General features: G+C 43.5%; 1 protein-coding gene across 4 annotated transcripts in view; it reads right to left on the bottom strand.

The window, feature by feature from the left end:
- ESRRG (estrogen related receptor gamma) overlaps positions 1-11,344 on the bottom strand; it is a 590,918-nt gene extending 579,574 nt beyond the window's left edge. For 2 of the 4 annotated variants that reach the window (XM_081299918.1, XM_081299912.1), the window contains exon 1: positions 11,156-11,344. Coding sequence is in view for 1 of the 4 variants with exons in the window: in XM_081299912.1 (XP_081156038.1) it covers positions 11,156-11,157 (2 nt within the window). In the remaining 3 variants the exon portion in view is untranslated. The remainder of the gene's footprint in view (positions 1-11,155) is intronic. The other 2 variants (XM_081299914.1, XM_081299913.1) reach the window with 1 other exon arrangement.
- Positions 11,345-15,467: the final 4,123 nt, after the last annotated feature.

Here is a 15,467-nt window from a genome sequence, read left to right as displayed (position 1 = left end):
TAACACACTACTTCACCATGGTCCCAGAGGCAATACGCCAAACCATAGACTAAAACTTCCAAAACTATGAGCCAAACTAAACTTGTCCTCTTTGTAAATTTATTATCTCAGGTATTTTGTTACAGTAACACAAAGCTAACACAGTATCTCATATTCCAACTCTATCTATCTAAACTAGGTTTCTAAAAGCCTCCTGTGCTTCTTTACTATGTCAAATTCTCCTCTTGAGCTAATTATTGTGACCTTTTTTTCTTCTTCATTGTGTTTACCACAGTTGCAATTTCCCATTTACTCTGGGAATCTGATCGACGTCCAACTATGCCAGGAGACTATAAGCTCCATAAGGGCAGGAATCAGATCTACTTCTGTCATCATGACCAATGCTTAGCACAGTGCCTAACAGATAGGTATTCAATCCAATGAAGTTTGTGGAATAAATGAAACATAACAAAGAAAGAATGATGAAGATTTCCCTGGGGAAGGCTGGGATAATGTTACAGGACAGGGGCCAGCTGTGTTGGGTCTTGAAGGATATCATCATTTATCAAGCAGAAGAGACACATGAGAAGAGCCAGGGAGAAGAGAAACAGTTTGCCATCATTCCGTGTAACTGAAGCTGTGGGTGTGATCCATTTTGGGGAGGGAAATCGTGAAGTGTCAGAAATGAGGCAGGAGAGATTCAGGGACTAAACCACAGAGGGCCTTTTGTGCTCTGCAAAGCAATTTGGACGTTTGCCATGGGAAATCACTGAAGGGTTGTAAAAAGGGAGTAAAATGATGATCAGATTTGCATTTTAGAGAAATCACTCTCCTGGTGGTGTGAAGGATGTCCTTGATGGGCTGATATTAGGGACAGGGGGACCCGTTAGGAGGCCATTCCACAAACCCACATGAGAGATGATGAGGCATGAACCAAGGCAGGAGGAGGGGATTAAGTGGAATGGGCAGTTTCAAAAGAGATGAAAATGAGAGTAAGGGAAGAGTCAAAGGCTATCTCCCTGTTCCCTGGGTGCCTGGAAGGGTAGTGTAGCCACAAACCAAGTTAGAGGGTAAAAGACGAGAACAAGTTTGGTAGATGACCAAGTATGGTTCTAAACCCAGTGAGATCTGCCATTTAAAAGCCAAAGTCTTGTGCCAGATTGATGGCTGACTCCCACGTCCTTTTCCCTTCTCTGTTACTGAATGCTCATGTAGCCGAGATCATGACCACCTACAAATGACCTCACTGCCCAGTCTCCCTTGCAGCTAGGTGTGGCCATACAACTGAGCTCCTGACAATCCAAGAGAAGAATGCACCCCTGTGCCACTTGCTTTCAAGAAAATTTGCTTGTCCTTAACTTTTTCTCAGATAACCTGGAGTTGGGTTGGCTCTAACTACACAAATCCAAACACATCAAGGGGTGGCAGAGAAACAATACGGAAAGGACCCCAGAGTCAATAAAGCAGAAAGACCAGAGAGCTAGCTTTGTAAAAGTTTATGTAATAAAAATATCACACTTCTATGAAACACTTCAAATAGGGACAACCTTCCCAAACTGGAGAGTCTCTTAATCCCACCAAGGGGCTGGGGGTGTAGCTCAGTGCCAGAGCACTTGACTAGCATGGGCGAGATGCTGGGTTCTATCCCTAGCTCTGTGAAAATATAAATTCTAACATGTAAAGTAAGTACTAAGCATACACTGGTATGTACCACGTGTAATCAGAAACTTCTCTTTTCTGCTCCAACTGTCTTTTCTTGTTGCCAAATTAATTTAACCAAATGTTTCAAGGATATAGACCAACAAAGCTTTCTATCTGTTGTGTATAAAAATCTTTTCAGAGATTCAGAATTCTAAAAATTCTGAGTCCTGAGGATGTAATATTTCTACAGCAAGGACCAAGGAATCTACCCTTTACACAAATAACCTAGGGCATTTTGAAACAGGCATTCAGGTAGAACACATTCTCAGAAAAGCTGATAAAAAGAGATCATGAGAGAGAAAAGCCCTAGTCATGGTATCAGAGGCCTGGGTTTGAGTTGCAGGTCAGCAATCTCACTAGTCATGTAGCCATGGACAGTAATCTCTAAGTCTCACTCTCCTCTCAGTGGGATTCATGACCTATCTGGCTGATATTTCTTAATCTACCAATCTCATAACACTGCATTAGGAGAAAGCATTTATAAAATTCTGCTTTGAGACCTACTAAACATATGTTGTTCAATAAAATCAATAAATCTGCAGTTATTTTAACATTATATAATATTCAACAAACTATTTCACAGCAAAATAAATATGATAGCGCGCGCGCGCACACACACACGTTTATGTTGGATATTTCAAACAGATAAAATAGGTATGGACCAATCTGCTGTGCATATCCATGTCAATCAGCCCAGGAAACTGTAGAGGCTCATGCTTATGGATTTGACATTGGCCAAATCATGATAAGGGCCACACTATATGGCACTGGCCATAGCACATAGAGTACTGAAATATGTCTTCTGCTTAATATCAGACTTTCAAAAAAACAGACTCTTCAATCTCGAGTAGGCAAATAACTAAAGTAAACTCTTCAGTTGACATTGACATGTTTACAAAAGGAAGGTTCTTGCTAATGAAGTATTTCTCATTAATAATAATTAACTATTGTTCAAAAATTATATGTAAGAAATACATATAATGATAAATACTCTGCATACTTGATTTTCTTTCCATTCAGGAGACCCTTCTAGAATGGGCAGTACTCAGGGTAATTGTGAGGAGCACAGTCCAACTGCACAGCATGAATATTTTGATATCAGTAAAGATGGATTGTTTCCCAACTTGGTGATATTCTGAAAACTGCTTTTGGAATAGATATTTCTTGTACTTACCTCTTGCGCATAAAACAAGAAAACAAATTCTATAATAAAAGACCTCTACCTAGAAGGCAAATTATCACAGCTTTTCAAGCATTGACTCGGTACCCAACAATGATGGCCCATTGCTCTGTGTTTGGTACTAGCAGCAAGAAAACTTTGCAGATCTAAGTTCATGCCACAGTGTTCATTTCCTGATTATTACTTCCTTTCTGCTCATGGTTTTGGTTATGACCTATTTTCCTTGCCTATATGTTAGTAGTAACAAACAAGTGAATAATCAAACCAACTTGGACAACTGTCGAAAGATAAACAGTGATAATTCAGCTCTAGCCAATTACAGCCATGAGAGAATGCAGAAAAACAGCCCCAGCTTTGTTACATCTTCCAATGTTTCAAGAGCACGCTGGTACCTAATGGGACTTGATAAATCTTTAAGTCAACTAATAGAGATTTTCATTTTCATCTGAAGTTTGTAGATTTTTCATTTTAAGCAGTTTAGTGTAATAAGTAACAACACTAAGTCTAGAGCCGGACTTCCTAGATTCAATACCTGGCTCTGTCACTTATCAGCTATAGGACCTTAGGCAAGTTTTATAAAACCTCTGTACCTTCGTTTTCTCATCTGTAACACAGAAAGAAATAATAGTACCTACCTTCTAAGATTGTTCGAGAACTCCATTTTTAATTTTTTTTTTCCTTTTGTGGTGCTAGAGAACAAACCCAGGTCCTAATGGTGTCAGGTAAATGCTGTATCACTGAGCTATAGCACCAATCCCAAGTTTTTTCCCCACTATTGTTAAATCTTAGGATAATAACTGATGTGTAGCAAGTGCCACATAAACAACAAAATACACAAAAATCTCAAAGTGCTTTATAAATATATCTCATGTGCAGGTAATATTTTCACATATGTATGCCATTTTATCCCCCACTCTAACTGTGGGATGACCATATTCCTCCACTGATAAGGAAACTGAGTTTCCCTAGGGACCTGTCAGGAATTCTTTAGGGAGGCGGCTGCATGTACTCATTAGCCATGAGGGAGTGATGGGCACAGGCACTTACAAAATGTCCAGTGATTTGCCCAATACACTTCACAAAATGACAAATATATAAATCTGAGCCAAGAAGTCAGATGGATAAACCAGAGGTCTCCCAACCAGCATTCACCACAAACCTTCTTTCTTAGTAACTAAATAAAGACCTGATTCAAACCATTGTGAGTTACTTTAATCAATAAATGAATTGTTCAAAAGTAACCAATTTGAAATAATCCTTGACATTCAATAATGTCCATTTATAACCTTACTCTTATTAACTTTTGATTTAACAATGTTTTGCAATAATTTACTTTCTCTTCTCTCTGACTCCAAGACCTTTCTCCTAGGGACTTTAAAAGCAGGTCACCTGACTATCCAAGCCAGTGTGATAGAAACTGCTAAGTTAGGAACACCCTGTCAACCTTTACTTTGATTTTCCTGGTTCTTGTTGGTTTAAGGCAGATCCTTAATGTTATTTAAACAGAGAGGACTATCTGAAATTTCTTGGTAGATGAATTTGATAGTGATAATTTAAAAAAAAAAAAACAATGACTGTCCTCTTGAGATAAAGGATCTCATTCACCATAAGGGTAGACACCTTATCTGAATAAGTCAGGACTTCTTTGAATAAAAGGTCAATGTAGTCCTGTTTCCTTTTCTTGAATAACAGCAGTAACTTCATGTACTCTCTGGTGATCTGCATTTGATAAAGTTATTTCAGCAATAGAAAAGAATCTTCTCTTTATTTAGGATTTAGAGTTTTAATGTATGTGTATGTGTGTGTATGTATGTGTGTGTGTGTGTCTGTCTATGTATTATATCTAATCTGAGTCTTCTTGGGGATGTAGAATGCACTGATTTTTAGAAATAACAATGAGTAAACTGCAAATTATAATTATTTAAATTAAAACTTATGAATTATGGGATACTATCAAGAAAATGAAAAATCTACCCACAAAAATAGAAGTATAAATATTTGCACATTCTCTATGTCTAGTATTTTGAATATATAAACAATTTGTACAGTTCAACAATAAGAAGGCAAAACACTGTTTAAAATGGACAAAGGCCCTGAACAAACATGTCTCCAAAGAGGATGTACAAATGGCTAATAAGAACATGAAAGATGTTCAACATTATCAGTCATTAGGGGAATATAAATTAAAATAAAAGTGTAATACCATTTACACCCCTATTATGGTTATCACTTTTAAAAAAGTAAATAAATGTTAATGGAATGTGGAAAAATTGTATCCTCATCTGTTTCCGGTGTGAATGTAGAATTGAGCATCTGCTATAAAAGCTGTATGGTGATTCCTAAGTTATACCCAATAACTAAAACCTTAAGTTTAAACAAAAGTCTGCACACACATATTCACAGTGGCACTCATTACTCATAATAGCCAAAACCCAGAAACAACCCAAATCCCCATCAGCTGACGAATGGGTAAACAAAATATGTAAATCCATACAATTAAATATTATTCAGACATAATAAAGTACTGATACATGTCACAACGTGGATGAACCTTGACAACACTTTATCAAGTGAAAGAAATCAGACAAAAAAGGTCACATATTATGTAATTCCTTTTATAAGAAATATCTAGAATGGGCAAATCCATGGAGACAGAAAGGAGAGTTGTTGCCAGACACTGAGGAGAGGGAGGAATGAGGGTGACTGGTTAAATGAGTATGGGTTTTTTTTTTTTTTTTTTTGGGGGGGGGGTTAATAAATACTGTGGATTTGAATAGTAGTGGTAGTAGCACATTACTATAAATGTAATAAAAGGGACACTCAACCATTAAGTCATATCCCCAGGTCTATTTTTTGTTGTTGTTGTTTTTGTTTTTGTTTTTTTTAGAAACAGGGTCTTACTGAGTTGCTTAGTACCTGGCTTTTGCTGAGGCTGGCTTTGAATTTGGAATCTTCCTGCCTCGGCCTCTGGAGTTGCTGGGATTACAGGCATGTGCCACTGCGTCTAGCTTGTTCTGCCAATTTTACTGCATTTTAAAAATGCAGTACTCACTTGAACCCCTTCTGAAAGATGCCAAAAGTCTCTTCCTCCAATACAAAATAATTTAACAAGGTATATCACTCAAAAAATATGTGTATGTGTGTGTACACACACAGTTATCATGGTGCCTGGGTTCAATCACAGGCATCATGCATACTAGGGAAGCCCTCTACCACTGAGGAGCACCCCAGCCCTCTTTCCCAGTCATACTGGGAAAGAGGCCAGGATAGTGAGTGATTCAAGGCCTAGAGGTAGGGCTGAGAAAGGGAAGGACTATTTTGCTCCAACAGGAAATTTAGTTCTTATTAAAAAAAAAATCCCCTGGTCTGGGGTAGTGCAAGTTAATCATCCCATCCCAGGCCATTCAGTAGTCACAAACCTTTTAAAGAGTCAAAACCTTTAAAAGAGTGCGATACTGTATCCTGAAGATCAGTAACTGACAAGTTGTCTTCATTCCTTTTATTTCTTTGTATCATCTGTCATTATTCCTTTGCTCTTGAAGGGCATTTTTGGGTTGTTGATTTGCCAGTAGAAATTTCAACTTTTCTAATGTTACATCTCTAATTCCAAATGTCCCCTGTCAATAGTTTAGCCGATTTGAACATCAACAATTAAGGAATATGTGTAAAACCTTTTGTCTTCTAGAATACATACAATGTGTAATTCAAAATAATTACACATTAATTACTCTGATAAGGTGAGGGATATGATTTTTCAGGGATCAGTAATTTCAATATTTTCTTAGTTGATATGACATAAATGAATCAGAAATAGCACTGTATCTGATAGAGAAAATAAAGAACACTAGTGACAAACTATTTAGCAAGAGTTCCTTAAAAAGACGCTATATATATTTCTCCCACAAAGAAACATTTAGTAATAAAATGCAGCTTAAATAAGCAGACCAGTAAATAAATTATATGTTCTAGATTTAATTTTTCTCAACTGTAAAGTTAGACATGAGGAAAAGTTGGACAAATTAAAAAGTTGGGGGAAAAAAATCTCATTTAAGGTACATACTTGCTAAAGCTGTTGATTGCAGATTCACTTAGATCGGAGAATAAAATTGTAAAAAGTATGATAAAGTAAGATAGAAGGTTCTGAAAATAAATGCAGCTGTCAATTAATTTCAAAGGTACAGTATCCTGAAGTTAAACACCTAAGCTACGATTTTAAAATACCTCAAAGAAATTCTCCACATAAAAAATTATGCTTATCTTTTATGACATGTCTATTTAAATGTTAATATAACTAGATTTATTCCAAACAGGTAGAATTAAAAAAAAAAAAAGAGCACTGAATAATTCAAATTTAAAAAAAAAAATCCCTCTCTTTCATCTTAAGTATGTGTCTAATTCAGGTGAGAGCAAAGGTGGTTTTAGCCAGAACTATCTAGAGAATTGTGGTGCAAGTAATCCTGTCCCTTAGAAATAAACATATCTGGTTCATGTGCTATTATTTTAAAGAAATTTGAGAAATGCAGAAACTGAAACCAACCTGTTGAAGGTGAACAAGAACTTGATGAAAATGAACCCTTTTACTTTATGTCAAAATTAAGTAACATAGAAGAGGACACAGAAAACTTTTCAGGTTGCATATGTATCTAATGGTCAAATTCTAAACACATTCAGCCAGAATATAGACCTATATGTATGGCTAAAGCAGTCACATAATCTAATAATTCCATTTCCTTCACTTCAAAGAGAAAAAATGAGATTAAAACTCATGTGACATAACAAGAAAACATCAAGTTAACTGAAATTCCTTGTCCAACAGAGTCCTTTAGGTCTTCTCCGAGTTTTCCCTGACTCCCTCCATCTTACTATCTGGGCCTCAGGCATAGAAATGTGTACATTTAATGATAAAATGAAATCCTGGAAGAAGACTGCACTCAGTCCCTCTATGCAAAAATAAATAAATAACAAAACCGTCCCCAGAAGTGAGGACATAGATCAAGAAGACCCCATTGCTGGAGCCCTGGGATTGCTGACTAAGAAAGATGGTATTGGGAGTCAGAGGAAAGAAGGAGAAAGAGAAAGGAATTGTTACGCTTTGAGGAAAGCATTTGGCCATTGTCTGTATCCAAACATGTATTCTCAGCACAGAAATTCTTTATTCTGTCAAAGGTCTAGCTTGGGGAAGGGACAGAGGCAAGTGGGGTCTCCAAGGTCCTTTTCATTCCCGGATGACCCAGTCACACTGGGAAAGAGGCCAGGATAGTGGTTCAAGGCCTGGAGGTGGGGCTGAGAAAGGGAAGGACTATTTTGCTCCAACAGGAAATTTAGTTCTCATAAAAAAAAAAAAAAAAAAAAAATCCCTTGGTCTGGGGTAGTTCAAGTTAATCATCCCATCCCAGGACATTCAGTAGTCACAAGAAGCACAACTTATGGACAGTTGGGTGATTCTGCTATGATTGGTAAAATGGTGACCACTGTTCATAACCATGATCTAAGGCCATATAATATGAGGAACAATGGCTGGGCACAGATGGTTTAGTTCAACTGCCTTTGTGTTTCCCCCCTCATTTCCTCTTCTATGGGTTTCAGGAGGCAGACCTGAAGAAATCAGAAAAGGATCTTTTTTTTTTTTTTTTTTTTTCCATTTTTCCAGAGTCCCTTGAAAAGAAAACAAGTTTTCTTTTTCTTTTGCTAATTGATTTAGAAACAAAGAGATCTCCATATTCTCTGCCACCAACTCCCTTCATACAAAGTTTGTTGTTTTGTCTTAAAGGTGGAGATGTCATCTTTATATACACTGAGAAGGAAAACTTCTAATATACAGCCCCAACCTATGAATAAAGTCCTAGGGGTTGAAGCTATTCTAACAGAGACTGAGTGAGCAAGGAAAGGACAGAAAGGAATCTGTGCTGTCAGAGAGATAAGTAGGATTCTGGAGGGACAGTGACATAGAAAGCCAAGCCAGAGCTCATTGCTAGAGCAAGTTAATTTCACTTCGCTGAGCAAAGGAAACTTCAGAGTTCTGTCAAAGGCTGGGGAAAGCCCTTTTGTCCTAAAAGCAAATGATTTTAGGATAAAAAAAAGTCCTAAAAGCAAAATGATTTCAGAGAGAAGACTTCTCCCACCGACGCCCAGAAGCCTGGCACAACTGTTTTCACCTTCAGTGGTCTGATTTTATGCCAACACAGAACCTGAGGGGGTTGCCAGAAGGGCACTTTGGACTTTCCCTTTGATCAGTGCCTGAGCAAGGTGTGTCCAAGAGTTAGGAGTTGGGAGGACTGAGGACAAATCAGTGCACACATAGACACATGCCCACTAGCTGGCTATCATCAGGGAGCCTGGGGGTGAAGTGTATCTATTCTTGGGTTAATTCCTTCCCTCTGGAAAGATCCTGTTCCTTTTGAAGGGGACAAGGAGAAAAAGCAGCTAGAACAGGTCTTGTTTTTACTGTAGCTTCCTTTTTTATCATTCCATTCCCCTCTTCTCCTGTTTAATTCCATCTTATTTTGAGGACCTTCTTTTCTTCCTTCCTTCCTGAAGGTTTACAAAAAGGAACAGCAACCCAGAAAGCTTAATGACATTTTCTGTCCAGGAATAGGGTTGGGGAGAGATTCCAAGACACAGTACCTCCAGCTCCCAAATTTTGACAATTAGCTTCAACGCCATCAATTTCTAGCTAGGAATTTGTTCAAAGATTCACATCTACCCATTTTCCCAATTGCACCCCAGGAAAACTAGTAGTAAACTGCTTTTGCCTTTTGCTTGATGGTAGATTTGCCAGGTATATTGGGCAGGCCAGGATGAGAATCTAGATAGGTCAGAGCCAGGTGTGGGTGCCCCTGGTCCAGTCTGAACCAGACTGTTCCCCGCAGTATTAACTCCAGAAGGAGACGGGATGCAGGCTGGGAACACACTACACTACACCCCATCTTGCACTGTGAAGGGCAACTCTGGTCACACACCCTGGGAAGTATGTCCTCTGGATGTGGCAACATCACATATTGGAGCTCAGTCTTCACTCTCTCTGCTAGTCTATCCACAAAAGTAAGCCTGGGATTTGGGGGAAATGTGGCCAAAAGAGGATTCTAACTGTGACATTCACTACGTTGGGAAAAACTGATGGCACATAAGAACCTAATCCAGATGAATGCACTTGAGACCAGGGACCAGGGCCACTAGAGAGGCAAAGTCAACTCCTCCCCTCTCTAGTTCCTAACAGCTCCTCACCTCTCCCCCTCCCCCGAACTACGCTCTCATTTTCGGCCAAAAATATTCAAGCCCAGAATTATTTTCAATCACAATCATCCCCACCTCACTCAGGCCTAGGCAGTGATAGAACAGTGCACTTTGACCCACCCTGAGGGAGTCTCAAGCCCGCAGCTGTGCGCCTGCAAGAAAAGAAAGCTCCTGGCAGTGCGGCGGTTCCCTGTGTTTTAACGCTCCTCTCACCCGGGCTCAAGGAACGAGCCTGCCATACTTCCCTCCCCCTTGACATTCGATTTCTAAAACGTAGACGCAAGGGCTGAGGCTCTGGCATTTAGAAAAGGGGGCAAGGTCAAGGCCTAGAGATGGACCTACTACCCGATCCACTGGCACCTTTGCGCTCATCTCAAGCAAGTCCCTTGCCCGCAGCCACTGGGAAAAAACGAGATCGCAGCGCCCCTGGAATGTAGGGACCTGACCCTAACTCTATTTCCGGCCAGCCCCAGCCCGTGCCCGTGTTCTTCCTCCCTTTTCTCTCCTTTCCACCCAGAGCGGTCCGGAGATTTTGATTAAGACAAATCTGTTCTCGCGCCGCGCTGGGATGGCGCCAAATGGTCAGGCTTCGCGGGCACTGCATTTTCATCCCGTGGTCAGAGCCTCTGCAGAGAAAGGTCTCGGTCCCGACGCACCTCATCCCCTCCCCCAGAGCGCGGGGCCGCGCTCCCGGTCGGCTCCAGCACGCGCCTTCCCCTCCCTCCTCCCTCCTCCCACCCAGCAGTTTTCTCCTTTAAGAAGCACACACGCCCACCCCGCCTCCCACGTAAAGGCCAGTTTTCTCTCTTTTTGTGTCTAGAAGCAAACTCAACTTGAAGTTGAGAGCAGAGCCAAAGAGGTGAAGGGAGCGTATAAGATGCACTGAAACAGAGAAGGGAGAGATCAAAGAAGGAGGAGAGCGAGCGAGGAGCTGGAGGTCGAACGGGGCACAGGCGTAGAGGGAAAACTGAGCCAGGGGTACGGACGCAGAGGCTGCAGAGCCGCAGCGCCTTTTGCGCGCCCTCCCGCCCGAGCGCGCCGCGGGGTCAGTCGGAAACTCACATGGTCGGAGTGCAGACCGCCTCTCAGTTAGAGCGAGCGGGTGACTTCGGGGGCTTCCTGAGGTCTTCTCCCTGGTTGCCTGCTGCGAAAGGACAGAAACAAAACAAAAATCACGGGACACGACTGGGACGGGCCGCTCGGCGCCTCCGGGACCGCTCTCATTTGGCACAAGGAAGCGGGCGCGGGGATTCGGACTGCCCGGTGTAGCCTATAAATAGCAAACTTTTAGACGGAATCAACTAACAAATGAGAGAAGCGGGCATAAATTTGCGCAGGATTCCCCCCTTTCCGGGGACAACTCGACTCCCCTCCTCACTCTCTTTACTGGAGTGAAAAGGGGACAGATTTGAAGAGGGGGGTGGAATTTAATTTTAGTAGAATTTACGGTAGTTCTTGTTACTTTTGCAAGGGAGGAACCACACCGTTTCTGATCCTCCCACCCACCTACCTTTGCAGCTACTCCCTCTTAACCCCAACTCCAGCCCGCAGCTCCAAACCAGTTAGGAAGGGCAAAGGCCCAGGAGAGCAGAGTTCCTAAGGGGTTGGCTGTTGATGAGGAGAGGAGGAAGAGGAGGATCCCGAGCCCGGTTTCCCCGGGACTACCGGAGTGTTAGAAGCTGGGGTGGGGGTGGGGAGAGGTGGGAAAAAACAGTGACAGGGTTTGGGGTCTTGTTGAAATGCCACGACAGGAATTTGGGTAATCTCCTGAATTTCGGAAGGAAATGCGAATTGGCACAAAAGAGTACCTGGACTACAGGTACTACAACAGCCCTCCAGTGCTAGCAACCCCCTTTCTCAATTGCTTTGCTAGAACCCTCCTCCCGGTCCCGACCCGAAGCGCCAAGGCAAACATGGGAATTGTGTCTTTGGTTGCGTGGGGCCCGCAAGGTCTGGGAGAAGCTCACCCTGAGAGATGCGCCATAGGATCTGCCTCGCTTAGCCCTCCCCCGTCCCCGGGAGCTGGAAGACTTTTCTTCGAGCCCCCTCACACCTGCCTCCCATAAGAAAGCGAATGGTCTAAATGATTGTGAGTCCTGAGCGCAACTCGCAGTCCACCCTCCCCCTTTCCTTTGGCCAGGGCCAAGTTGTGGGTGGTGATTAGGTTAGTTTTTCATTTTCATTCTAGGTCCTCAAAATAAAATCCCCGAGGACAACAGATACTCGCTCCCCACTCCAAACAACACAGTTCAGGAGGTTGTTTGGCTAAATTTATCCTGCATGTTGCTAGCAAAAAATAAACAGGGTCAATAGAAGAATCAACACAGGTGGCTGGGGGATTGGACAAATTTAGGACTCCGCAGCTGAAGCCAGGTGCGGGAGAGAAGGAGCTGCAGGTGAAGGGAGTTTGCGTCGCTCCCCTAGAGACTCGATTCTCTCCGCCAGGCCTGGGGAGGTGTGGTGGGAGCAAGCCCTCCCAAAGAGGTCTCTAGCTGGAAAGAGGAGAAGGCAGCATGAGAACCGTGGTGATTGTTCTTTCAATTGACCACCACGGCCCAACACCACCGGCTGGCCCCACACAGGAAAAGGTCAAATAAATACCTAACCTGACTTGCACCCGCCAGAGAGGAGACCAAAGATATCTCCGACTCAGTTACTGTGAGGGCGTTGCTGCCTTAATCGCGCTTTTCCAACACCGCTTGCCTCCAGTTACCTTATCAAAATTGCAAAAGTTATTTTGTTTGCCCCAGAACCCAGACACATATGGAAAGAGCGGGAAAAGGACAGAGGAACTAAGGAGGTCAGGGCTGCAACCCTCTGCGCGGGGCTAAAGCCCCTGACTCCACACTGGCGGGTGCGCAAGAGCCTTCTTGTCTAGCCCCAGGAACCCGGTGCTCTGGGAGCTTCGGCTTCTGACTGCACTTCTCGACTTTCCCCAAAGGCTGGAGTAGGCGGTGCGACCCCTTGGCCCCCACCAGGAGTGCTCTTAAGGGTTCTCCCAGACAGGGGTTGAACAGAGCCTAGGGGTCCCCGGGCATCCGGCATGTCTTGCGCGTACAATGCTACCCACGTACCTGTCCTGACCTTCCAGCGCCAAGAGTACCGGGTTGGGTAGCCGGGCCTGGAGCCCGCCGCTTCCAGCGGAGCCCGCCCTCGCCCTCCCCCTCTTGCCTTTGCGGGCGGTCTCTCCCCTAGCAGTTGGCTTGGACCAGACTTCTAGAAAGGCTTCTAGGATTCCCCTAGGCTGTGTGGCCCTTTGGTAGGTCCAGTCCAGCGCCTCTTCTTTCATGCAATCTAGCCTTCACCGTCCCCCCAGATTCTCCTGCATCCCGCCAACGGAGCCCACGCTTCAAAACTGTAGAAATTCTGCAAAAAAAAAAAAAAAAAAAAAAAAAAAAATTGGGTTGGAAGATCTTTCGGACCATGTGCGGAGGTCGGGTGGGTGTGCTGGCAGGTTCTGGATGTTCATAGGGGAATAGGCCCTATGGGACAAAAACGATTCAAAAGCAGCGCCCCAGTGGTTGTCTTAAACTCATAGTTCACGTCTATATTGTTTTATGCCTAGGGGAAGACTGCCCAGCGTGATAGATCTTTTTAGATCCCATCACTGGAAGAAAAATCCTGGTGATAACGATTATCTCCTGCTCGCGTTATCTTGCCATCACCCCAATCCATCTCCCTCTCGCTCCAACCCCTCGGGGAGATGAGGAGGGTGAGGAGCTGGTGAGGGGACGGGCCACGCCGCTAACCTAGGATGAAGCGGAGAGGAGGAGGTACGAGGCCACTGCATCTGTCCCTTTCCGCTCTGGGCTGGGGAGAAAGGACACGGTGGGTTTCTTTCTCTGCCAAGCCTCACGCTTCTTTCAAATGATTTTAGTCTGGTGCTTCGGTCTATCCATATACATTTCCAATCTCATGGCTCATAAACTATTAGCAAAATGGTTTCATTATTCACCTTCTGTATCCTACAAAAGGGAGAAAAGACGGGCGCGGGAGCGGGGAGGGGGGCAGTCGTCGGACACTAGTTAACAATGATGCCGCCCGGGTTTAAATCATGGTTCAGACTGCCTTCTTCAAGCTGACACTCAACAAATCTGGTCGGTTTCCAAGGATCTGTAGCCGACCCCTTCTCTCTCTTCTCCCCACCCCCTTCTGGCTCTCTCTCCATCCATCACTATCCATTTCTCCTTAATACCCAGGTTACTAGAAGACCAGATGAATAGCCCAGATACTGCAAATCCATTATTTGCTTCATTAGGTGTCATCAATAAGGCACGCCCTTTAGATACGACACACATAATTAATTGGTTAGAATTGCTATCCCCGGCCCCAGTTTGGGGTGGTATTGGTGATGGAATCACTTTTCATCCACGAAAACCAAGCCATCGTAAAACATAAGTCTAGGATAGTAACCAAGAAGTTCGGCGTGGCGTTTCAGGTGCCCAAATGGGCATCAAGTCCCGACCAGACTTGAGATGGGGAAGTTGCAGCGGGGGGGGGGGGGGTAATGAGTGTGGGCACGCATGCCTGGTGAAAGTGTATAGATAAGAGAATGGGGGTTTAAATTATTTCAGAGAGAGGAAATGGACTCCACACAGTCCTTACTCAGGGTCTGTGTTTGATTCTGAGCTATGGGAAAAAAAATTAAACTAGTCAATTTGAATGAAAGCAAATAGAAGCAAAGTGACTTGTCGAGGCCTGAGAACCGAGTGGAGGGGGCTAATGTAGAAAACTGCGTGCAGGCAGCAGCTGGCAGATACAGCCTCCGGCGCATGGAAGCTGGACTGGCTCTACCGATGGTGCCGATGATATTAGGTCCATGAATACTTTCTACTTTTCTTATAAATATATTTTACCTAAAATGACTATCACCTCGCTCCCGCCCCCGGCCCCTCCACTTTCCCTACACTTTTTTGAAAATGTAAAGGACTGTAGGCAAGTGAACGTGCGGTAATTATCCCTGGATACAGAAACCAATCTGGCTGCGAGAGGCCCCTGTGCAATCGCCGGCGGCGGCCGCGGCGGAGGCGCGCGGGTCCTCCCTGTGGCCGGGGACTCCCGGCGCTCGCTAGGTCACCGCACCGCGCGGCCGCCGCTCGCCCGCTGTTTAATATACATGGGGTGGGAACCAAGGGAAGCCGATCTCCGTGCCTGCCAGTTCTGTAGGAAAAAAAAAAATCAATTTGCTATTTATTTTTGAAATATATAGATTTAGGACTTTTTTTTTTCCCAGCCCGACCCCCTTCAAGAACCATGGCCCACATTTAATTACGTCTTTTAATGACTTTTCCCCCTTATTTGCCATCGCTATTTCACGTAAGGGAGGGGGTGGGGTGGAGTTTCTTGGGGAGGTTTTCAATTCTGGTATCTTCAA

The sequence above is a fragment of the Spermophilus citellus genome (genome assembly GCF_964194105.1).
Source record: "Spermophilus citellus genome assembly, chromosome: 6".
NCBI lineage: Eukaryota > Metazoa > Chordata > Mammalia > Rodentia > Sciuridae > Spermophilus > Spermophilus citellus.
Note: the sequence above shows the minus strand (reverse complement) of the source record. Positions and strands in the feature narration are given on the sequence as shown.